Below are 26,708 nucleotides of genomic sequence, written 5' to 3' on the forward strand. Positions count from 1 at the left end.
AGAGACCACTGATTTTTCCTTTATCTAAATAATAGAAGGTAGAGGACTTCTGCAAGATGGTAACATAGGAAGATCCTCAAATTCATCTCTTCCCAAGTACACACCAAATGTATAGTTACATTTGGATCATTTCCTTCTGAAATATATCTGAAAGCTAGATGCTTCTCCACAACAAAGAATGAAAAAAAAAAAAAAAACTGCAGCCAGATAGTAGGAGAGGTAGAGACACAATCTTGCCAAAACCTTACCTATCCTGATGCTGGGACATGCAATAAAAAGGGATCTCACAAGTCCAGTGCTTTTCAATATGTACATACTACTAAGCAAAAACTACTTACTAATCAACAATTATTTAAAGACAAATGGACTAAATTCTCTTAACAAAAGACAAAGAGTTCCTGAAGAATGGATAAAAGCACAAACCACCTATGGGTGCCTAGGTGGCTCAGTCGATTAAGCGTCTACCTTCAGCTCTGGTCATGATCTCAGGGTCCTGGGATTGAGCCCCACATTGGGCTCCCTGCTCATTGGGGAGTCTGCTTCTCCCTCTCCCCTAACCCCTCCCCTCCCTTGTGCTCTATTTCAAATAAATAAATAAAATATTTAAACAACAAAACAAAACACAAGATGATCTACATACTGCATAAAACAGACTCATTTCACAAGGAAGGACAAAGACTGAAAGTGAAGTAATAAATTACATTAATAAAGTATATTGCATGCAAATGGAAACAAAATGATGCTATAGCTATACTTATATCACACAATTTTTTTATTTTTTAATTTACTTTTTTATTTAAATTCAATTAGCTAACATATAGTGTATTAGTTTCAAATGCAGAGTTCAGTAATTCATCACTTGTATATAACACCCAGTGCTCATTACATCACATGCCCTCCTTAATGCCCATTATCCAGTTAGCCCATCTGCCCAACCACCTCCCCTCCAACAACCCTTTGTTTCCTATAGTTAAGAGTCTCTTATGGTTTATCTGTTATTTTGTTGCCCTGTTATTACTTGTTTATTTAAATTCAATTAATTAATACATATTAGTTTCAGAAGTAAAGGTCAGTAACTCATCAATCTTATAGAATACCCAGTGCTCATTACATCATGTGTCATCCTTAATGTCTATCTCCCAGCTACCCCATTCCCCCAACCCATTCTCCTCCAGCAACCCTGTTTGTTTCCTATAATTAAGAGTCTCATATGATTTGTCTCCCTCTCTGATTTCATCTTATTTTAAAAAATAGACTTTAAAACAAAGAATGTAATAAAAGACCAAGAGGGATACTACATAATGATAAAGGTGTCAATCCAGCAAGAAATTATATATGCACCCACCATAAGAGCACCAAAAGATACAAAGCAAATATTAGCAGACGTAAAGGAAATAATGGCAGCAATACAATAATAGTGAGGGACTAACACCCCACATACACCAATGGATAGATCATCCACACAGAAAATCAAGAAGGAAACACTGGCCTTCTCTAACACATTAGACAAAGTGGACTTAAATGACATATATAGAACATGCATTCATTCCAAAGCAGCAATTCTCAAGTGCATGTGGAATGTTTTGCAAAACAGATCACATATTAAGCCACAAGTCTCAATAAATTTAAGACTAAAATTATATCAAACATCTTTTCCAGCCACAAAAATATAAAACTATGAATCACAAGAAGAAAGCTGGGAAAAAAAATCATGAATATGTGGAGATTAAACAACATACTACTGAACAACCAATGGGTCAATGAGGATGTCAAAAAATACACTGAGACATGAGGCACCTGGCTGGCTCAGTTGGTGAAGCATATGACAATTGACCTCAGGGTTGTGGGTTCAAATCCCACATTGAGTGTAGAGGTTACTTTAAAAAAATAAAATCTTTAAAAAAGAATACACTGAGAGGCAGAAGAAAACTAAATCAAGGAATCAATCCCATTTACAATTGCAACAAAAAACTTAAAGATACCTAGGAATGAACCTAACCAAAAAGGCAAAGGATCTATATGCCAAAAACTATAGAACACTTATGAAAGACATTGAGGAAGACATAAAGAAATAGAAAAACATTCCATGCTCATGGACTGGAAGAACATATATTGTTAAAATGTCTATGCTACCCAAAGCAATCCACACATCAATTCAACCCCTACCAAATACCATCAACATTTTTCATAGAGCTGGAACAACTCTAAAATTTACATGGAACCAGAAATGACCTCAAACAGCCAAAGGAATGTTGAAAACGAAAACCAAAGCTGGCAGTATCACAATGCTGGACTTCAAACTCTATTACAAAGAAAGCTATAATCATTAAGACAGTATGGTATTGGCACAAAACAGACACATAGATCAGTGGAACAGAATAAAGAACCCAGAAATGGACCCAAAACTATATGGTCAAATAATCTTCAACAAAGAATGTACAATGGAAAAAAAACAGTCTCTTCAAGAAATGGTACTGGGAAAATTGGATAGCCACATGCAAAAGAAAGAAACTGGGCCACTTTCTTACAATATACACAAAAACAAACTCAAAATGGATGAAAGAGCTAAATTTCAGATAGGAAACCATCAAAACCCTAGAGGAGAAAACAGGCATCACCCTCTGACCTTGGCCACAGCAACTTCTTGCTAGACAAGTCTTCAAAAGCAAGGGAAACGAAAGCAAAAATGAACTACTGGGACTTCATCAAGATAAAAACTTTTGCACAGCAAAGGAAACAATCAACAAAACAAAAAGGCAACCTACAGAATGGGAGAAGATATTTGCAACGGTCTTATCAGATACAGGGCTAGTATCCAAGATCTATAAAAAAGTTATCAAACTCAACATCCAAAAAACAAGCCAGTCAAGAAATGGGCAAAAGACATGAACAGATACTTCTCCAAAGAAGACATACAAATGGCCAACAGACACATGAAAAAAATGCTCAACATCATTCAGCATCATAGAAATACAAACCAAAACAACAATGAGGGGAGGAGGGGCAAGATGGCGGAAGAGTAGGGTCCCCAAATCACCTGTCCCCATCAAATTACCTAGATAACCTTCAAATCATCCTGAAAATCGACGAATTCGTCCTGAGATTTAAAGAGAGAACAGCTGGAATGCTACAGTGAGAAGAGGTCGCACTTCTATCAAGGTAGGAAGACGGGGGGGGGGGGGGGGGGGGGGGGGGGGGGGGGGGGGGGGAGATAAAGAAACAAAAGGCATCCAAGGGGGAGGGGCCCAGCAAGGAGCCAGGCTAAGGCCGGGGTGAGTGCCCCCAGGACAGGAAAGCACTGTCCCAGAAAAGCAGGAGCTTCACCAATCTTCCCGGGCCGAAAGGCACTCACAGGGAGTTAGAGCAGGACGCCAGGAGGGCGGGGATACCCTCAGGCTTCCTGGGACACTAACAGACACCTTCGCCCCAGGAAAAGTGCACCAAGCTCCCTAAAGGGCTGCAGGGCACGCACGCATTGACCCAGGAGCAGATCCGAGGGGCTCGGGCTGCAGCTCCCCAAGAGGGGGCTGCGTGTCCCTGGAGGAGCTCAGAGGCGGCTCCTGCAGAGGAAGAGGCTCCGTGCAGAGGGGGCTGCACGGCTCCAGGAGCAGCTCGGAGGGACTCGGGGGGGGCGGCTCCCCGGAGAAGCACAGAGGCGGCTGTGCGGTCTGACCACAGTGTCATCTGGGATCCGGGACACAGCCCAGGATCCGACCTCCCCCGCCCCCACAGGCAGAGGCCGGGAGGGCACAGGACAGCAAGGACACTCCTGCCCAAGCTGAGCAGATCAGTGGCCCCGCCCCCGGAGCATCCAGGCCGCTGCAGACTGAGAGCTCCATAGTTACTACGGGAGCTGAATCCAGGGATCCAGAGCTGGCCACACCACTGAGGTTGTTCCTCCTGGGGCCTCACGGGGTAAACAACCCCCACTGAGCCCAGAACCAGGCAGGGGGCAGAACAGCTCCCCCAAGTGCTAACACCTGAAAATCAGCACAACAGGCCCCTCCCCCAGGAGACCAGCTAGACGGACCGGTTCCAGGGGAAGTCAAGGGACTTAAAGTATACAGAATCAGAAGATACTCCTCCGTGTTTTTGTTTTTTTTTTTTTTTTTCCTTTTTGATTTGTTTGCTTCCCCCACCCCTTTTCTTCCCTTTCTTTTTCTTTCTCTTTTTCTTCCTTTTTTCTTTTTTCTTCTTTTCTTTTTTCTTTTTCTTTTCTTTCCTTCTTTCTCTCCTTTCTTTTTCTCCTTTTCCCAATACAACTTGTTTTTGGCCACTCTGCACGGAGCAAAATGACTAGAAGGAAAACCTCACCTCAAAAGAAAGAATCAGAAACGGTCCTCTCTCCCACAGAATTACAGAATCTGGATTACACTTCAATGTCAGAAACCCAATTGAAAAGCACTATTAGGGATCCCTGGGTGGTGCAGCGGTTTGGCGCCTGCCTTTGGCTCAGGGCGCGATCCTGGAGACCCGGGATCGAATCCCAAGTCGGGCTCCCGGTGCATGGAGCCTGCTTCTCTCTCTGTGTCTCTGCCTCTCTCTCTCTCTCTGTGACTAACGTAAATAAATAAATAAAATTAAAAAAAAAAAAGAAAAGCACTATTATACAGCTACTGATGGCTCTAGAAAAAAGCATAAAGGACTCAAGAGACTTCATGACTGCAGAATTTAGAGCTAATCAGGCAGAAATTAAAAATCAATTGAATGAGATGCAATCCAAACAAGAAGTCCGAACAACGAGGGTTAACGAAGCGGAAGAACGAATGAATGACAAAGAAGAAAAGTTGATGGCAAAGAGGGAAACTGAGGAAAAAAGAGACAAACAATTAAAAGACCATGAGGATAGATTAAGGGAAATGAACGACAGCCTGAGGAAGAAAAACCTACATTTAATTGGGGTTCCTGAGGGCTACGAAAGGGACAGAGGTCCAGAATATGTATTTGAACGAATCCTAGCTGAAAACTTTCCTAATCTGGGAAGGGAACAGGCATTCAGATCCAGGAAATAGAGAGTTCCCCCCTAAAATCAATAAAAACCGTTCAACACCTCGACATTTAATAGTGAAGCTTGCAAATTCCAAAGATAAAGAGAAGATCCTTAAAGCAGCAAGAGACAAGAAATCCCTGACTTTTATGGGCAGGAGTATTAGGGTAACAGCAGACCTCTCCACAGAGACCTGGCAGGCCAGAAACGGCTGGCAGGATATATTCAGGGTCCTAAATGAGAAGAACATGCAACCAAGAATACTTTATCCAGCAAGGCTCTCATTCAAAATGGAAGGAGAGATAAAGAGCTTCCAAGACAGGCAGCAACTAAAAGAATATGTGACCTCCAAACCAGCTCTGCAAGAAATTTTAAGCGGGACTCTTAAAATTCCCCTTTAAGAAGAAGTTCAGTGGAACAATCCACAAAAACAAGGACTGAATAGATATCATGATGACACTAAACTCATATCTCTCAATAGTAACTCTGAACGTGAATGGGCTTAATGACCCCATCAAAAGGCGCAGGGTGTCAGACTGGATAAAAAAGCAGGACCCATCTATTTGCTGTCTACAAGAGACTCATTTTAGACAAAAGGACACCTACAGCCTAAAGATAAAAGGTTGGAGAACCATTTACCATTCAAATGATCCTCAAAAGAAGCAGGGATAGTCATCCCTCTATCAGATAAACTAAAATTTACCCCGAAGACTGTAGTGAGAGATGAAGAGGGACACTATATCATATTGAAAGGATCTATCCAACAAGAGAACTTAACAATCATCAATATATATGCCCCGAATGTGGGAGCTGCCAAATACATCAATCAATTAATAACAAAAGTGAAGAAATACATAGATAATAATACACTTACACTTGGTGACTTCAATCTAGCACTTTCTACACTCGATAGATCTTCTAAACACAGCATCTCCAAAGAAACGAGAGCTTTAAATGATACACTTGACCGGATGGATTTCACAGACATCTACAGAACTTTACATCCAAACTCAACTGAATACATATTCTTCTCAAGTGCACATGGAACTTTCTCCAGAATAGACCACATACTGGGTCACAAATCAGGTCTTAACCAATACCAAAAGACTGGGATTGTCCCCTGCATATTCTCAGACCATAATGCCTTGAAATTAGAACTAAATCACAAGAAGTTTGAAGGACCTCAAACACGTGGAGGTTAAGGACCATCCTGCTAAAAGATGAAAGGGTCAACCAGGAAATTAAGCAGAATTAAAAAGATTCATGGAAACTACGGAGAATGAAGATACAACCCTTCAAAATCTTTGGGATGCAGCAAAAGCAGTCATGAGGGAGAAATATATCGCAATACAAGCAACCATCCAAAAACTGGAAAGAACTCAAATACAAAAGCTAACCTTACACATAAAGGAGCTAGAGAAAAAACAGCAAATAGATCCTACACCCAGGAGAAGAAAAGAGTTAATTAAGATTGAGCAGAACTCAAAGAAATCGAGACCAGATGAACTCTGGAACAGATAAACAGAACCAGGAGTTGGTTCTTTGAAAGAAATAATAAGACAGATAAACCATTAGCCAGCCTTCCTTAAAAGAAGAGAGAGAAGACTCAAATTAATAAAATCATGAATGAGAAAGGAGAGATCACTACCAACACCAAGGAAAATACAAACGATTTAAAAAACATAGTATGAGCTGCTATATGTCAATAAATTAGGTAATCTAGAATAAATGGACGCATTCGTGGAAAACCACAAACTACCAAAACTGGAACAGGAAGAAATAGAAAACCTGAACAGGCCAATAACCAGGGAGGAAATTCAAGCAGTCATCAAAAACCTTCCAAGACTCAAAAGTCCAGGGCCAGATGGCTTCCCAGAGGAATTCTATCAAACGTTTAAAGAAGAAACCATACCTATTCTACTAAAGCTGCTTGGAAAGATAGAAAGAGATGGAGTACTTCCAAACTCGTTCTATGAGGCCAGCATCAGCTTAATTCCAAAACCAGACAAAGACCCCACAAAAAGGAGAATTACAGACCAATATCCCTGATGAACATGGATGCAAAAATTCTCAACAAGATACTAGCCAATAGGATCCAACAATACATTAGGAAATTATTCACCATGACCAAATAGGATTTATCCCTGGGACACAAGGCTGGTTCAACACTCGTAAAACAATCAATGTGATTCATCATATCAGCAAGAGAAAATCCAAGAACCCATATGATCCTCTCATTAGATGCAGAGAAAGCATTTGACAAAATACAGTATCCATTCCTGATCAAAACTCTTCAGAGTGTAGGTATAGAGGGAACATTCCTCAACATCTTAAAAGCCATCTACGAAAAGCCCACAGCAAATATCATTCTCAATGGGGAAGCACTGGGAGCCTTTCCCCTAAGATCAGGAACTAGACAGGTAAGTCCACTCTCACCACTGCTATTCAACAGAGTACTAGAATTCCTAGCCTCAGCAATCAGACAAGAAAAAGACATTAAAGGCATTCAAATTGGCAAAGAAGAAGTCAAACTCTCCCTCTTCGCCAATGACATGATACTCTACATAGAAAACCCAAAAGCCTCCACCCCAAGATTGCTAGAACTCATACAGCAATTTGGCAGCGTGGCAGGATACAAAATCAATGCCCAGAAATCAGTGGCATTTCTATACACTAACAATGAGACTGAAGAAAGAGAAATTAAGGAATCGATCCCATTGACAATTGCACCCAAAAGCATAAGATACCTAGGAATAAACCTAACCAAAGAGGTAAAGGATCTATACCCTAAAAACTATACAACACTTCTGAAAGAAATTGAGGAAGACACAAAGAGATGGAAAAATATTCCATGCTCACGGATTGGCAGAATTAATATTGTGAAAATGTCAAAGTTACCCAGGGCAATATACACGTTTAATGCAATCCCTATCAAAATACCATGGACTTTCTTCAGAGAGTTAGAACAAATTATTTTAAGATTTGTGTGGAATCAGAAAAGACACCGAATAGCCAGGGCAATTTTAAAAAAGAAAACCATAGCTGGGGGCGTCACAATGCCAGATTTCAGGTTTTCTACAAAGCTGTGGTCATCAAGACAGTATGGTACTGGCACAAAAACAGACACATAGATCAATGGAACAGAAAAGAGAACCCAGAAGTGGACCCTCAACTTTATGGTCAACTAATATTCGATAAAGGAGGAAAGCCTATCCACTGAAAGAAAGACCATCTCTTTAATAAATGGTGCTGGGAAAATTGGACATCCACATGCAGAAGAATGAAACTAGACCACTCTCTTTCACCATACACAAAGATAAACTCAAAATGGATGAAAGATCTAAATGTGAGACAAGATTCCATCAAAATCCTAGAGGAGAACACAGGCAACACCCTTTTTGAACTCAGCCACAGTAATTTCTTGCAAGATACATCCACAAAGGCAAAAGAAACAAAAGCAAAAATGAACTATTGGGACTTCATCAAGACAAGAAGGTTTTGCACAGCAAAGGATACAGTCAACAAAACTAAAAGACAACCTACAGAATGGGAGAAGATATTTGCAAATGACGTGTCAGATAAAGGGCTAGTTTCCAAGATTCATAAAGAACTTTTTAAACTCAGCACCAAAGAAACAAACAATCCAATCCTGAAATGGGCAAAAGACTTGAACAGAAATCTCACAGAGGAAGACATAGACATGGCCAACATGCACATGAGAAAATGCTCTGCATCACTTGCCATCAGGGAAATACAAATCAAAACCACAATGAGATACCGCCTTACACCAGTGAGAATGGGGAAAATTAACAAGGCAGGAAACCACAAATGTTGGAGAGGATGCAGAGAAAAGGGAACCCTCTTACACTGTTGGTGGGAATGTGAACTGGTGCAGCCACTCTGGAAAACTGTGTGGAGGTTCCTCAAAGAGGTAAAAATAGACCTGCCCTAGGACCCAGCAATTGCACTGTTGGGGATTTACCCCAAAGATACAGATGCAATGAAACGCCGGGACACCTGCACCCCGATGTTTCTAGCAGCAATGGCCACAATAGCCAAACTGTGGAAGGAGCCTCGGTGTCCATCGAAAGACGAATGGATAAAGAAGATGTGGTCTCTGTATATAATGGAATATTACTCAGCAATTAGAAATGACAAATACCCACCATTTGCTTCAACGTGGATGGAACTGGAGGATATTATGCTGAGTGAAGTAAGTCAATCGGAGAAGGACAAACATTGTATGTTCTCATTCATTTTGGGAATATAAATAATAGTGAAAGGGAATATAAGGGAAGGGAGAAGAAATGTGTGGGAAATATCAGAAAGGGAGACAGAACATGAAGACTCCTAACTCTGGGAAACGAACTAGGGGTGGTGGAAGGGGAGGACGGCGGGGGATGGGGGTGAATGGGTGACAGGCACTGAGGGGGGCACTTGACGGGATGAGCACTGGATGTTATTCTGTATGTTGGCAAATTGAACACCAATAAAAAATAAATTATTAAAAAAAAACAACTTTGCATTTTGCCTGCCTTTAGCATCTAATACTGACATGATATAAAAGGGAGATTATGCAGAAAAAAAAAAAAACCACAATGAGATACCATCTTATATCAGTCAGAATGGCTAAAATTTATAACTCAGGGAACAACAAATGTTGGAGAGGATGCAGAAAAAGGGGAACCATCTTACACTGTTGGTGGGAATGTGAACTGGTGCAGCCATTCTGGAAGACCAGAGTATGGAAGTTACTCTCTCCATACTAAAGTTAAAACTAGAACTACCCTACAACCCCGCAACTATACTATTAGGTATTTATCCAAAGGATACAAACAGTTATTTGAAGGCACACATGCACCCCAAAGTTTATGACAGCATTGTTCACCACAGTAGCCAAAATATGGAAAGAGACCAGATGTCCATCAATAGATGAATGGATAATTAACAGGTGGTACATATATACAATGGCAATATTACTCAGCCATCAAAAAGAATGAATCTTGCCATTTGCAATGATGTGGTTATAACTAGAGGTTATTATACTCAACCAAGTAAGTCTGAGAAAGACAAATATCATGGGATTTCACTCAAATGTGGAATTTAAGAAACAAAACAGATAAATACAGGAGAAGGAAGGAAAAATAGGAAGAAAACAGAGAAGGAGACAAGCCATAAGAGACTCTTAACTATAGGAAACAAACAGAGGGTTGCTGTAGGGGAGATGGGTGTGGGGATGGGGTAACTGGGTGATGAGCATTAAGAATGGCACTTGATGGAATGAGCACTTGGGTGTTATGCAACTAATGAATCATTAAATTCTACCTCTGAAACTGATAATACACTACATGTTAATTAAATTGAATTTAAATTTTAAAAATAGTAAAAAAAAAAAAAAGAATACATTGAGACAAATGAAAATAGAAATATACCAAAATCTATGGGTTGTAGCAAGCTGTTCCAGGAAAAAAATTTATACAGATATAGGCCTACCTAAAGGAACAAGAAAAATCTCGAACAATCTAACATTGCAACTAAAGGAACTAGAAAAAAAAAAAAGCTCAAAGTTAGTAGAAAGACGAAAATAATAAAGATCAAAGCAGGGGGACGCCTGGGTGGCTCAGCGGTTGAACACCTGCCTTCAGCTCAGGACAAAATCACAGAGTTTTAGGATCGAGTCCCAAATTGGGCTCCCCACAGGGAGCCTGCTTCTCCCTCTGCCTATGTCTCTGCCTCTCTCTGTCTCTCTCATGAATAAATAAAATCTTTTTTAAAAAATAAAAAGATCAGAGCAGAAATAAATGAAATAGAAACTATAAGGACAACAGAAAAGATAAGTGAAACAGAGCAGGTTCTTTAAAAAGATAAACAAAACTGACAAACATTTAGCAAGATTCACTAAGGAAAAAAAGTAAGCTCAAATAAATTAAATCAGGAGTGGAAGAGAAGTTACACCTAGATACCACAGAAATAAAAAGGATAAGAAACTACTAAGAAAAATTATATACCACTACATATATGAAACTGCTATAAAAGTTAAGATATTGGACAACATAGAATAAATGGATAAATTCCTAGAAACTTACAATCTTCCAAAACTGAACCATAAATAAATAGGAAATCTGAATAGGCTAATTTCTTTCTTTTTAAGATTTTATTTATTCATGAGCTATAGAGAGAGAGGCAGACACAGGCAGAGGGAGAAGCAGGATCCTCTCAGGGAGCCCTAATGCAGGACTGGATCCCCAGGTTCCGGGATCACGCCCTGAGCCAAAGGCAGACACTCAACCACTGAGCCACCCAGACATCCCATGAACAAATCAATTTCTAATAAAGAGATTGAATCAGATTAAAATAAAAAAACTCCCAACAAACAAAACCCCCAAAACAGATGACTTCACAGATAAATCCTACCAAAATTCAAAGAGAACACCTATCATTCTCCAACTCTTCCAAAAACTTAAATAGGAGAAAGCTGCCAAACTCATTTTATGAGATCACAATCACCCTTATACCAAAATCAGTCAAAGATCTACCATGAGAAGCAAAGAGAAGAGAGAAGAAAAAAGAAATTATAGACCAGTATTCCTGATGAACATAGACACAAAAATGCTCAACAAAATAAGAGCAAACCAAATTCAACAATACATTAACATGGTAGTATACCATGATCAAGTGGGACTTCCAGAAGTATAAGGATGGTTCAACATCCACAAATCAATTAAAATGACACACTTATTAACATTATGAAACATAAAAATATAAATATCTCAAAAGTTGTAGAAAAATTATTTGGTGAAATCAACCTCCATTTATGATTACAGAACTCCCAACAAGTTGGATATATACGGAATATACCTCAAAACAACAAAGGTCTTATGTGACAAGCCCACAGCAAAAATCATACTCAGGTGAAAACCTAAAATCTTGTCCTTTAACATCAAGAACAAGACAAGAATGTTCACTATTGCCACTTTTATTCAACATAGTATTGAAGTCCTAGCCAGAGGAATTAGGCAAGAAAAAAGATTATTGGTTGCTGAGGGGTGGAAGTTTGGGGAGGGGTGTAAAATAAGGGAATCAAGAGGCACAAACTTCCAATTATAAAATAAGTCATGGGGATGTAATGTACAGCATGATAACTATAATCAGTAATGCTGTATTGCAAATTTCAAAGACTAAGAAAGTAAATCTTAAAAGTTCCCATCACAAGAAAATATAATGTCTTAATTTTGGTAACAGATAGTAACTAGACTTATTGTGGGGATACTTCCCAATGCATAAAAGTTTCTAATCATTATGTCATACACCTGAAACTAAGATAATGTTGTAGGTCAAATATACTTGAATAACAAAGAAAAATATGAAGCCCAAAATACAGTAACACATACAGATTGTGTACACCCTCGCACTTATGTAAGAAAGCAAGTGTGAAGTTTCCAAGTTTCTTGGATAATTATCACTTAAAAAACAAAGTCACTGATGAGGAAAAAATTATGCTATATTTAGTTAATTCTTAAAAAAAAATCACTATTTCACAGAGTATAAATGTAAAACTTGTATTTTATATATTTCACATACTTTCAGTGAAAATTCATTTTTCTTAGTTTATACATGACATATATAGACTTGTGTGTATTGAAATTGCAATTTTGTATACAGATATTTACAAACTATTAAATGCTACCACTGATAAACTTACGAATCAACATGCAGAACCCTCTGGCCACTTCTTGAACATGCAGCTGCAATGATGGACTCAGGCAAACCTATAAAAACACACGCCTATATCACTTAGAATGTAGAAAAAATACATATATATGAAAATATATGAACATTACACAAATAGTTCAATGCATGACATCACTGTATAAAAAAGTTTAACAAAAGAGGCTTATCCTCGTATTCAAAATTATAACGTTTATACTATTATACCATTGGATATTTGTTAAAAGAATACAACTTATACTAAAATTTTTATTATGTGGAAGAGATATATTTTTTAAATCAAGCACTTAGGGGCATCTGGGTGGTTCAGTTGGTTGGACATCTGCCTTTGGCTCAGATCATGGTCCCAGGGTCCTCAGATGGAGTTCCATGTCAGGTTCCCTGATGGGTGGAGAGCTTGCTTCTCCCCCTCCCTCTGTCACTCTCCCTGCTTATGTTCTCTCCCTCAAATAAATAAATAAAATCTTTAAGAAAAAAAATCAAGCACTTAAATTTTTATATGCATATTTCCATAAATGAGCAACTATTAAAATATTATTCATTTAGCACTGTTATTTAGGAGCTATGTTCATACATTAGCTCATCTCATTTTCTAAACTGCACTGAGAGAGAAGCCTCATTGGCATAGAAAAGACATACTGACATGCAAATATGTTAACTTATTGTCCAATTCTTTAACATCTTTTTTTCTATTGTTGAAATATGAAACCAAATCTAACTCCAAAGCCACACAGTGTTTATGAGGAGGAATAGCACACATTTTTCATTTTAAGCAATAGGTTAGCTAGTTTAAAAAGAGGCCATTCATTGAGACCTGAAACCATAAAACTCCTAGGAGAAAATAAAGTCAGTAATTCTATGGAATATTACACAGCCATAAAAAAGGATGAGATCACACAATTTGCAATAACATGGATGAGCCTAGAGGGCATTATGCTAAGTGAAATCAGTGAGATAAAGAGAAATACCACATGATTTCACTTATACACAGAATCTAAGAAACAAATGAATAAACAAACAAAAAGCAGAATCAGACCCTATAAATACAGAGAACAAATGGACGGTTGCCTGAAGGGAGAGGAGGTGTGTGGAGGCATGGGCAAAATGTGTGAAAGGGAATGGAAGATACAGGCTTCCAGTTATAAGGAATATTATAAATGATATTTTAATAGCACTGTATGATGACAGATGATAGCTTTAACTTGTGATAAGCATGGCATAATGGATAGAGAAGCTGAATCACTATGTTGTACAACTGAAAATAATTTAACTGTTGTCTAAATGAATGCATGAATGATAAAGAAAATACTATTTTTTAAAAAGAGGCCATTTACAAGATACATTATCTCACTTTCTGGTTAATATAACAGTTTGGAGAAAAACATTAATGTTTTGGAACCAAACTGAGCCATACCACAAAGTTGGTTATCATAAAGGGAAAATATATATTACTACTACAAGTACTAACAAAAAAAATCATAAATCACCAAAGAATGATTTCATAACAAAAACATTTCAGATGTTCACCATAGTTGGTACCCTATATTGTACATTCAAGACTGTTCCATAACTTTTTATTGTAAGATCTACCATTTCAGTAGAAGCTATTAAGAATCATTTATATCAGTCAGACAAAGCACATTTTGAAGTTTAGTGCAATTCTGTAGCCCATCACTGACTCACTACAATGAAGCACTCTGAATCTCTTCAATTTTTATGTAGTAGAAAAGAAACAGCACCTTTTTTTTGTCAAGGGTTTAAACTACTCAAGGATTTCAAGAAAAGGGAACAGTTATCTTCCTTATGTAAAAAGCAATATGTGTATGAAAGTAATTGACACAATCTAGTTAAAAACCTCATTAAAACACAAGCTCCAGCTGCATTCACAAAAGAACTAGAGTTCTCCAGTGGGCGTACAGTGTTTGGTTGAAAAATAAAGTTCTGACCAAATGTACTGAAGACAGCCATTAATATCAATTACTGGAAATAAGCCATCATAAACTTTCAACCTTTATTTAGATAATAATTAAAAGAGAAAACACAGTAAGAATTTGTGGTGTAGAAGGAACTAGGAGAAAGTTTTAAATAGTTAAGCATACTTAGTTCTTCAAACAGTTAAAACTCTATTGTTCTAATGTCTTTTACCTTAAGATTATCTGAATTTTTTTACACCTAAAGAAATAACTTTTCTTATTAATGAAACACAGTCACTATGGTACTTTAAAAGCTGCCAAACATCTAAGTTTAAAAGGACAATTGGAAAGAAATATTTGGGAAGTAAAATTAATACGTTAAAGCATGTAATAATTACAGCATTAATAATATACCACCAAACATTAGCATAGGGCTTTATGGTTCACAATATCTTTTCACATACATTACCGCATTTAGTCCTCATTATAATCATGGGAGGCAGACATTATTCATGTGAGAAAATGGTGTGAGAAAGATTAAATAACTTGCTAAAGATCAAATAATTCAGTAATTTGATATCTCAAATTCCAATTACCATGGTAAATTCACTCCATCTAGGAGATGATTCTGAGAATGAGGATTCAAGGGAAGGACAGCGGCATAAGGAAATGGGCATGGTCTCAATCAGAAAGACCTAAGCTTGAATCTTAATTTTGCTGCTTAACTAGCTATGTAACCTCAGGCAAGTCACTTGCTATCTCTGAGCTTTTGTTTCTTTGTCCATCAATGAGCTTTTGTTTCTTTGTCCATCAATGGGAATACTACTACATTTACTATTACATTTACAATGGTAATACTACATTTACCTCATAGGACCATTAAGTTGTTAGAGGGTACTTGCTCTATAAAAACTATCTATTATTGTTCAGTAAAGAATTTTAGAAACAATTTTAGAAACAATACATTTTCATCTAAATACTACTACTACATACACCTACTTTTACCAGATGCCAACTCCAATGGCAAGCAATAACAAAATTACTCCCCTATTTGGCTCTATTAGCTGTTATTCTGGATAGGCAAATAAATATGCATGTGTTTTTTTCCATGGCTGCAAACAACAGTCAAAGGTCATGTCTCTGGCTGACAGAGCAAAGCCAAGGACAGATTGCAATGCTGAATATGATTGGAGTCCAAATACACAACACTAAAATAACTATTATTTGTGTTTTCCCTTAATACTTCTATCCAAACATTCCTCACTAGTTTGTGAAATTGATAGGCTGTTCCTACATTAGATGGCAAGAGCCTATTATCTTCATGCTGAAAAAGGTTAAAACAGACTAATAATAGTAATGTCTTCCCAGATCTCGTATTTCTTCTCATCCATTCAATAAACAGAGTTAGTTCCCTGAACAAAGGAAGCATTTAGTAGATTCTCTATAAATATTTGTTGAAAAAAGAAAGAAAAAATAGGGAAAGGGAAGATAAAGAGGGATGAAGCAGACTGACAGATGGTGAGAAAAAAAAAGATAAGATTAAGACAATTCCTAGCCCAAAAGAGCTCAGAGTCTAAAGAACAAGAATTTAAAGGGATTAAAATAATAATTAAAACTATTATAGGAACACAATGGAAAGATGCATTCCCTCTGTGGAGCAGTCACTGAAAGCTCAAAAGAGCAGATAACACTAGCTGCATCTTTCAGGATCTGTAATAAGGCAACTGTAGAAGGAAAAGGTGAAAGAAAAAAGGAAAGTGGAAGAGAGTATTCCTGGCAAAGGGTGAAGGGAGAACCAAAAGGTGATGTTCAAAAAAAGGGTATTTATTTGGAGCCAGACTGTGGGATCTGAACTTGGAACCTGTAAGCAACAGGGAATCCTGAAAGGATTTTAACCAGAACAGCATGGTGAAATCAGTATTTCAGAAAAAAATAACTCTAGTAACAGCATGAAGGATGAACTTGTATAAAATTGGAGTTTTAAGTTTCAGGGTTTTTTTCCTTAATTACTGTTTAGCAGAAGTTAACATATTTAAACTTCTTGGTCTTATCGATAATTTAACAAAATAAGATAACTGCTTATTTAAATTCATATTTATAAGCTCGATTTTAATAGCATTTAAACCCTTGACTGACTTAAAAATGAGACCTTTTTTTAATACTTGGCACCATAAAAAGTTGAACTGCTTCTGAATCATTACTCAAATTCACACAATGTCCTATGAGGTCTTTATACAAAACGTGCATAAGTTTGCAATGAATTATATAGTCCCTTCCCACAAGGAAAAATCAGATGTAAGTCAGAAACAGAAAACCTAAATCAGGATCAAATCACAAAGCATTACACTGGAAACACACTGTAAATATATATGAATACAAATATACAAGCATGATGTTTTCAACTACAATATGGGAATAATAATATATCTCATAGGAATGTAGGGGAGGAACAGGTACAAAATAATATAAAACACACAGTGCCTCCTAGCATATCACTGACATTCAACAAATACCCGTTCTGTTCCCTTCTCTTCCAACTCCTCCAATAAGATTAGTTATTCGAAGAGGAGGAAAAGGAAAAACACACTAGTTTACTACTATTTACTTAAGTTATCTTCAAAGATCTAAAAGCTTAAAAGCTTTTTAAAAAGAAGTCCAGTAGCCTCTTCTATATGTACATTACAGGTTTTTTTCTCTATGTTCACTAAAGAAGTTCAAACAGGATCATTTAAACGTTCCACATTATTAAATATGATTATTAAATTCATTTGTGAGGCCGTATCGAATAACCCTGCCAAAAGATTGTAGGAAAAATATTTAACTCTGATTCAAGACCAGCAACTTTTCCTGGCAAGTCATTTTTATCAAACAAGTAAATACTAGGTATTAAATCAGCATTTCATTAGTTTTTAATGGGGGAAATTAAGATTTGTTACTTCATGTCCTGTTCATTTGAGATTCTGTATAAAGTTGACAGCTAGAAAAAATACATTAGAAGCTTATGGAATGTTACATAATCATACATACAAGCACGTATAGTCCCAGATTTCTTTTTTTTTTTATTTATGATAGTCACACAGAGAGAGAGAGTGAGAGGCAGAGACACAGGCAGAGGGAGAAGCAGGCTCCATGCACTGGGAGCCCGACGTGGAATTCGATCCCGGGTCTCCAGGATCACGCCCTGGGCCAAAGGCAGGCGCCAAATCGCTGCGCCACCCAGGGATCCCTAGTCCCAGATTTCTACAATTTTCCAAAACCTGTCCAGATAAGACAGATGTTTCATTCTCAAATGAAGGAGCTAGGCTAAAATCAGGACCAAAAAGATATGAAATTAGTATTTTCAAGAATCTTATAGAAAATATTTTATAGGGGGACACCTGGGGGTGGCTCAGTGGTTGAGCGTCTGCCTTTGTCCCAGGGCATGATCCCAGGATCCGGAATCGAGTCCCATATCAGACTCTTTGCAGGGAGCCTGCTTCTCCCTCAGCCTATGTCTCTGTGTCTCTCAAGAATAAATAAAAATCTTTAAAAAAAAAACAATATTTTATAGGAATGAAACCATTATTCATTCATTTTTCAAAATCCCCTTCTAATCCAAATCTTTAATGTTGAACTTCATCATTTACAACTATACTATTTAGGTTAGTTCTCTATGATCTATTCTTAAAACTGTATTAGTGTCTGGAATTGATTTCTCCTGATGCTATACTTAACATAAAATACTTACACCACTCCCAGCATATTGAACAATAAATAATAGATTCCCCTGACAGAACTTTGATGACATGGCAAAGCCAAAGTGCTTTCAGCCCAAATCATATGAAACCATAAATCACTCTTTATTTTATAGAACATTTCAAAAGGGAACTCTGCTTTCTACCTTGAAAGTTATTTTATGTGTTATTTATAACTAGTGAAGACCAGAATGGAGAAAAATTACATATAACTAGAAAATTTACTATATTTTTTATAAGGAATAACTTTTTTTTTTTTTAGGAAAAAATATAGAACTACTGTACCGGCAAGGAAAAATTTGTGAGCATGACAAGCTTTTAGAGAGCCACATTCTATACTACTTAACCCTTTGTATAGACCTTCTGCACCATTGTAAAAAAGCACAAACAAAATTAGGCACAGAAGTACTAAACTGAGCAATGCAAAAGTAAAACCACATGCTTAACTCATGAAGCAGCCATTCAAATAAATGACATCACAAAATTAGACAAAAATTGAATTTCAACCCAGGTTCAAGTAGTTTTGTTCATTACTATTAAATTCTAATTAAAAGTTTCTATATTTACTTTTTAGTAGTTACCTGAAAAAGAGAAATAAGTGCCAGTGAAGTAGCCCAAGGAACTATTAAGAAGTACTGATAAAAACAGTTCTTAAATTGACAATTATTTTAATTCACTATGACTTATAAAAATACTGAACATATTAATAAGTGTACTAATAATAGAGTATCTATGAATTTCTTCCTCATGGGAAAAAAGTTAATATCTATGTAATTTTTAGAACTTTACAAATGTATATTACCCATATTAACTTACAAAATTTATGTTAACATTTTAAAATTCAATATAGTCTGAGCTTTGAGTGTTAAATAACAATAACACTGTTCTAATATTCAGGTTGCTGAACTAATAAGCATCCAAAAAACTGGATTGTTTTCAGATTTATACTAAATAACTGGAAAGTCACTTAACCTCTTTGCAATTTGGCTTCCTTGTAGATTTCCTTATAGATAAAATGAAGGGCTTGAAATAAATGACCCATAAGGTTTGTGACAAGTTCTCAAAGGTGAATGTTAATGGTGGATCAATAATTTGGCCTCTCTTCCTGAACTTAAAAAAATAAAAACAGTTCTGGGAAGATGACATTAGCAGCAAAGTTGTTGAATCCCCCCCACCACCACCACCAAGATTCCCATAAACACTGTGTAACCAAAATACCAAAACCAAACATCTAGGGGCAACGTCTATAATAAAACTAGGTGACAAAATGATGATGATGATGAACTCCAAAATACAAGTGGATCATTACAAATCATCAATAGCTGTAAGATCCACTTGTTATCAGAAAGTGTCCACTAAGAAAATAAAGGCAAGACAAAAATTTGTGACAGGCCTGAAAGCCAAAGAACCCCAAAATTGTTATTAGGCATTCACTGGGAAACTTAGCAGGTCATTTGAGAACAGTAGCTGAAATTGGGAGGAATTTTGTAGGCCCCAACCTATGGATGAGTGCGAAGAAATCTCTAGATGTGCTAGAGTGGTGGGAGGAGCAGGGTGAGAGGTAGAGTTGGGCCCTATAAACTTAGGAAACCAATGATAAATCCCTCTAGATAAATCCCTGAACTGAGGCATAACTTAGGAATCTAATCCAAAGTCAGAACAGGAAAAATAGGGGCAATGGAAAGAGAAGCTCCATACAAAACTGGGAGAGTGTAACGCAGCCAACAGATTTCAGGCTACATTTTTTTATTACTTTGTGAAAACAAAAAAGAAAGATCTAGAACAGTGATACTAGAAAAACTATCCTGATCCACACTCCTCATTAAAAGCACATAGAAAAAATTCACATTAAAAAAAAAAAAGAAGAAAATTTTCACATAAAAGTGAGTGACACAAAAACATCTTGGTTAAATCCTATTTAATGTACAGTTAAATACAAAATAAGGAGTGAAATAATATCCCAAGAGACAATGAAATAAATGCATGCCAGAAAGACATGCTCACAAATTAGATAAAAACTATAACCTAACTATGGTAATAGAAGCTAAAAAAATAAATAAAAGAAGGAAATATAAGAAAATGATAGAAGCACTGAAAGATTAACATAAAATTAGAAAAACTCAGAAGTGTGATTAAGAGAATAGTAACATTTGAAAACAGTGAAAAATGACTCAAGAGGAAATTAAAGAAAAAAATAATTTCAGAAATAAAAATTAAACTAGAAGGAGCCCTAGAGTAAAGAAACACAATGGATAAATACCTTAGGAAAAACTGAAGATGCAGACAAGGCATAAAGGCGTGGAGTTATGTTTTAAAAAGAGGCCTTAACTTTAAGATATTGAAATATTCACACATAGAACATGGTATCTTGAATTTACTTAAAAATAATTTAGGGTTGGACAGTGAAATGAGAAGACAGAGGGTACAGAGAAAAAAGATGACCCATAAATTGACAATTATTGAAACTGGGAGATTAGTACATGGGGCTTATTTTAGTCTCCTTTTTATGTTTGAAAGTCTCCATAATAAATAGTTTTGAAAATAAAATTTAATACCAACTTTGGACAGCTAATGAAAGCTGGGGACTACCAAATAAATAATCTCTTAGAAAGGAGAGATTTAGTATTCTGTTTTTACCTACATGGAGAAAAATGTATAAACTCAAATTGTCTTAATGAAAGTTTTACTAAATAATACAAATATTTGCTGAAAACTTATTCCATACCAGGAAGTAAAATAAGCAGATTTCACTACAATTAATTTTTACTGTTAACACTGATATTTTTGTTTTACCAATTTCAATGACTAAAATGATCTTTTCAGGGCAGCCCGGGTGGCTCAGCGGTTTAGTGTCGCCTTCAGCCCAGGGTGTGATCCTGGAGACCTGGGATCAAGTCCCACGTCAGTCTCCCTGCATGGAGCCTGCTTCTCCCTCTGCTTTGTGTCTCTGCCTCTCTCTCTGTGTGTCTCTCATGAATAAATAAATAAAATTTTTAAAAATAAAATAAAATGATCTTTTCATAGCAAAGAATATCCCAGGTGAGTTCCCTTCAAGCATAATAATAATATTTAACCTGTGATGAAAAAATAAGTTTCTTTGTTCAGCACATATGTTATTTCTGTGCCACAGAAGAAAAGTGAAATTTACTGTGTTACCTATAAAGCTGAGTCTAAAACAGATGAGACTATGTACTCATTCCAAGAATGAGCAATCTTGGAATCATGAAGCAAACTTATTTAAAATCTTATCATGAAACTCACTTCCTAAAAAAGTAGATTAAAAACAAACCATGAGCCTTATAAACTACATTTGAGAGGACTTCTGAATTTCTTCTTTCAAACCATACAATAGTCCATAAAATAGAAACACTTTAACTTTTAAATGTAGTGTCATCACATATTTAAGAGAAAATTGACAATACATCATTTAGAAAACATTAAAAATTATTTTATCCTGTTTATTATTTTATCCAGTTTATTAATTACTGAAAAATAATTATATTGTATTTATTAAAACAGTTGAAGGATAAACTTTTATCTAATGAAAATTACAATTTTATTGTATTAAGAATTACATCAGGGCTGCTCCTGGAGAGAAGGCAGGGCAAAGGGCACAAGGACAACAGCATGGAAAGAACAATTTGAAGAGCACCTGGGGCACACAAGTCAGGAGGTTATTTGTTCATTTCAGGGCATGTCCTGTAGAGGCAGTATTCACAGAGGGAACCCTCCAGAAACAAAGGAACTGGCAGATGCCATTTCCCTCTGGACCAGATGGACTTAACAGATATATTTAGAATAGTCATCTTAAAACAGAATTCACATTCATTTCAAGTGCACATGGAACATTCTCCAGAATAGATCACACATTAGCCCATAAAACAAGCCTCAACAAAATTCAAGATCAAAGTCATACCATGCATCTTTCCTGGCCATTCTATGAAACTGGAAGAAAACTACAGGAAAAAAATCTGGGAAGACCACAAATACATGAGGATAATCAACATGCTATTAAACAAATGAATGGGTCAACCAGGAAATTAAAAAAGAAATTAAGTACATGGAAATGAATGAATATTAAAACACAACTGTCCAAAACTTTTAGGATGCAATAAAAGTGGTTCTAAGAGGAAAGTTTATAGCAGTAAAGGCCTACCCAGAGAAGCTGGAGAAATCTCCTATGAACAACTTAGCCTTACACCTAAAACAGCTAGAAAATGAACAAACAAAACCTAAACCAGCAGGAGTAGAGAAATAATAAAGATTAGAGTAGAAATAAATGATAAACTAAAAAAAATGGAACAGATCAATGAAACCAAGAGATGGTTCTTTGAAAAAGAAAATCAATAAAATTGATAAACCTCTAGCCAGATTTATTAAGAAAAAAAGAGAAAGGATTCAAATAAAATCACAAATGAGAATAACAATATCACAGAAATACAAACAGTTATAAGAAAAATTATGAAAAACTATGTCAACAAATTAGACGTTGTGGAAGAAATAGATAAAACTTCTAGAAATATATAAACTACCAATACTGAAACAGGAAGAAATAGAAAATTTGAACAAACCAATAACCAGGAAAGAAACTGAGTCAGTAATCAAAAAACTCCTAATCCAAAGTCCAGGACCAGATGGCTTCACAAGCAAGTCCTACTAAACATGTAAAGAAGAGTTAGTATCTATTCTTTTTAAACTATTCCAAAATATAGAAAAGGAAGGAAAACTTCCAAATTCATTCTACAAGGCCAACGTTACCCTGATACCAAAACCAAATAAAGACACAAATTATGGAGTGATGTTTTAAAAAGAAAAATACAGGCCAATCTCTCTGATAAACATATATGCAAAAATCTTCAACATATTACTAAACCAAATCCAACAGTAGATTAAAAAATTATTAATCAAAGATCAAGTGAAATTTATTCCTGGGGTGCCAGTGTGGTTCAATATCTGCAAATAAACATGATACATCACATCAATAAGAGAAATAAAAACCATATTATGTCAACAGATGCAGAAAAAGCATTTGACAAAGTACAACATTCAGTCCTGATAAAAAACCCTCAACAAAGTAGGTCTAGAGGTAACCTATCTCAACATAGTAAAGGTCATATATGAAAAACTCACAGCTAACATCAGCCTTATTGGAGAAAAACTGAAAGCTTTTCCCTTAGTCAGGAAAAAAACAAGGATATCCACTCTGACCACTTGCATTCAACACAGAACTGGAAGTCCTAGCAACACCACTCAGACAACAAAAAGAAATAAAAAGGTATCCAAATGGGTAAGAAAGAAGTAAAACTCTATTTGCAGATGATATGATACTGTATATATAAGACCCTCAGGACTCCACCAAAAATCTGCTAGAGCTGATAAATAAATTCAGTAAAGTCAGAATATAAATTCAATGTATAGAAATCTGCTACACTTCTATACATACACATATGTATTCTATACATATGTATAGAACATATGTGTTCTATACATACCTATACATATAATGAAGAGAAATTAAGAAAATAATTCCATTTACAATTGCATCAAAAATCAAAAAGATATCTTTAGAAATAACCCAAAAGGTTAAAGACCTATACTCTGAAAACTGTAAGACACTGATGAAAGAAATTCAAGACGACACAAAGAAAACATTCCATGTGCATGGACTGGAAGAACAAATACTATTAAACATCTATACTATCCAAAGCAATCTTCACATTTAATGCAATTTCTATCAAAATACCACCAGCGGGGCACCTGGGTGGCTCAGCAGGTTGAGCTTCTGCCTTTGGTTCAGGTCATGATCCCAATGCCCTGGGATCAAGCCCTGCATGGGCTCCCTGCTCATCAGGGAGTCTGTTTCTCCCCCTCTCTGCCCCTTGCCCCTGCCTGTGCTGTCTCTCACTCTCTCTCTCTCTCTCAAATAAATAAATAAAATCTTAAAAAAAAAGCACCAACATTTTTCAGAGCTAGAACAATCCTAAAATTTGTATCGAACTAAACAAAACCCCAAATAGCCAAAGCAACCTTAAAAAAGAAAAACAACACTGGAGGCATCACAATTCTGGACTTCAAGTTCTATTACAAAGCTATAGTAGTCAAACAGCATGGTACTGGCACAAAAATAGACACATGGATCAATGGAACACAACAGAAAACACAGAAATGAACCTACACCTTTATATGTGGTCAACTAATCTTTGACAAAGCAGGAAAGAATACCCAAAGGTAAAAGACCATCTCTTCAACAAATGGTGTTGGTTAAACTGGACAGCAACATGGAAAAGAATGAAACTGGACCACTTTTGTCACGATACATACACACAAGTAAATTCAAGATGGATGAAAAACCTAAATGAGACCTGAAACCATAAAAATCCTAGGAGACCACAGGCAATAACTTCTTTGACATTAGCTGTAGCAAGTTTTTTTCTATAGGTCCTGTGGCAAGGGGAATCAAGGCAAAAATAAACTACTGATAGTACATCAAAATAAAAAGCTTCTGTACAGTGAAGGAAACAACAAAACTAAAAGGCAACCTATGGAATGGGAGAAGATATTTGCAAATGACACATCCAGTAAGAGTATCCAAAATACATAAAGAACTTATAAAACTCAACACCCAAAAGAACCAGATAATCTAATTAGAAAATGGGCAGAAGACATAAACAGACATTTCTACAAAGACACAGGATGGCCAACAGATACATGAAAAGATGCTCACCATCACTTATTATCAGGGAAATGCAAATCAAAAGTACAAAAAGTACAATGTGGTATTAACCTCATACCAGTCAAAATGGCTAAAATCAACAAGACAAGGAACAACAGGTATTGGCAAGGATATTGAGAAAGGGAAACCATGATTTCACTCATTTGTGGAATTTAAGAAAAAATGAGCAAAGAGAAAATAAAAGACAAACCAAGAAACAGACACTTTAACTATAGAGAACAAATGGATGTTTTCCAGAGGAGAGGGAGGTGGGGAATGGGTTAAACATGTGATGGAGATTAAAGAGTGCACTTGTAGTTTTGAGCACTGGGTGATAAAATGGAATTGCTGAATCACTATATTGTACACCTGAAACTAATATAACCCTATATGTTAACTATATTGGATTTAAATTAAGAAAACTTTGCTGGAGATTTCTCTCTCTCACTCTCACTCTCTCTTCCCCCTCCCTCTTCCCCCTCTCCCTCTTCTTCCCTCCCTCCCTCCTTCACCCCACCCTAACACCTCACACTCTCTCCCTCTAAAAGAAGTTTTTAAAAACCCTTAATATATTTTTGATTTAAAAAATAACAGTAATAAAAATGCCTAAAATGCAACATAAAAACTACTTTTCATTTTCTCTTACACTGTAAATATGGTACAATGCTAAAGAAAATATTTTAATCATACTTAAACTGACACCTAACAATTTTCATTTTGCTCTGACTTTCCAGTCTTTGTCCACATGTATCCATAAGGTAGAAACTGAAACACAGAGGGGTTAAGTAATTTTTCCAAAGTCATATACTGAGTAAATAGTGAGTTAATATTGGAACTCTGGCTCAAGTCTGTGCTCTTAAGTACTATATTCTTTCATGACATCTAAATCTCCTTATCCATCCCCATCAAGCAATCTTACAATGTAATTCCATTTCCCGAATTACTCGATTCTCAGAAATGAGTACTTTAACTAGTAGACACGAATAATGCTAGAAAGGTATGTTCCTTTTTGTGAATTAATAAATTGGCACACAGTGTCAGCTACTAAGTGTAGAAGCAATCAAAGAAGAATCAAAGAAAAAAAATTTTGCAAGTCCCAATGAAAATACTTATTATACAAGAAGTACCTACTGATGTTAGAACTATTATGTGAATAGTTGGTATCAAAGTGAGTATACACTGCCAAATTACAACACACAGATTATTCTATATCCATACAACGGAAGCAACAGATTGTCATCGTTCTAATCCAGGGTTAATCTTAGCAACACTCATGGTCTATCAACCAGATATGATGTATGTTCTGGCATAATCCAACATGGCATCCAATCACTAAAGATAAATTCTAGACAAAAATTTTAACCTTGAATCCATCAAGCTTTTAGATAGAACTCTTAGTTTACATGAAAAAGATAGGTCAGAGTAATAAAGTAACTGATACCACAAGGAAGAAAGCAGCCAAATCCAAGAGGTAGAACAATCTGTAGGATCACTGGTCCAGTCTTCTCAATATTTCAGTCATCATTTGAAAAAAAAAAAAAAAAAAAACCTAAGCTAGGATAAAACAGACTTACAGGACATTAACAACCAGTAGTGCATAATACTGAATTGGATACAAGTGTGTACATATCAGC

The 26,708-nt window shown here is 36.2% G+C and overlaps 1 protein-coding gene across 3 annotated transcripts in view; it reads right to left on the minus strand.

Moving 5' to 3' along the window:
• Nucleotides 1-26,708, minus strand: part of CHM (CHM Rab escort protein) — a 244,230-nt gene that overhangs the window by 205,939 nt on the left and 11,583 nt on the right. For all 3 annotated transcript variants that reach the window (XM_038587820.1, XM_038587819.1, XM_038587821.1), the window contains exon 2: nt 12,690-12,756. In XM_038587820.1, the coding sequence (XP_038443748.1) occupies nt 12,690-12,756 (67 nt within the window). The remainder of the gene's footprint in view (nt 1-12,689; nt 12,757-26,708) is intronic.

Source organism: Canis lupus, chromosome X, assembly GCF_011100685.1.
Source record: "Canis lupus familiaris isolate Mischka breed German Shepherd chromosome X, alternate assembly UU_Cfam_GSD_1.0, whole genome shotgun sequence".
In the NCBI taxonomy this organism is placed as follows: domain Eukaryota; kingdom Metazoa; phylum Chordata; class Mammalia; order Carnivora; family Canidae; genus Canis; species Canis lupus.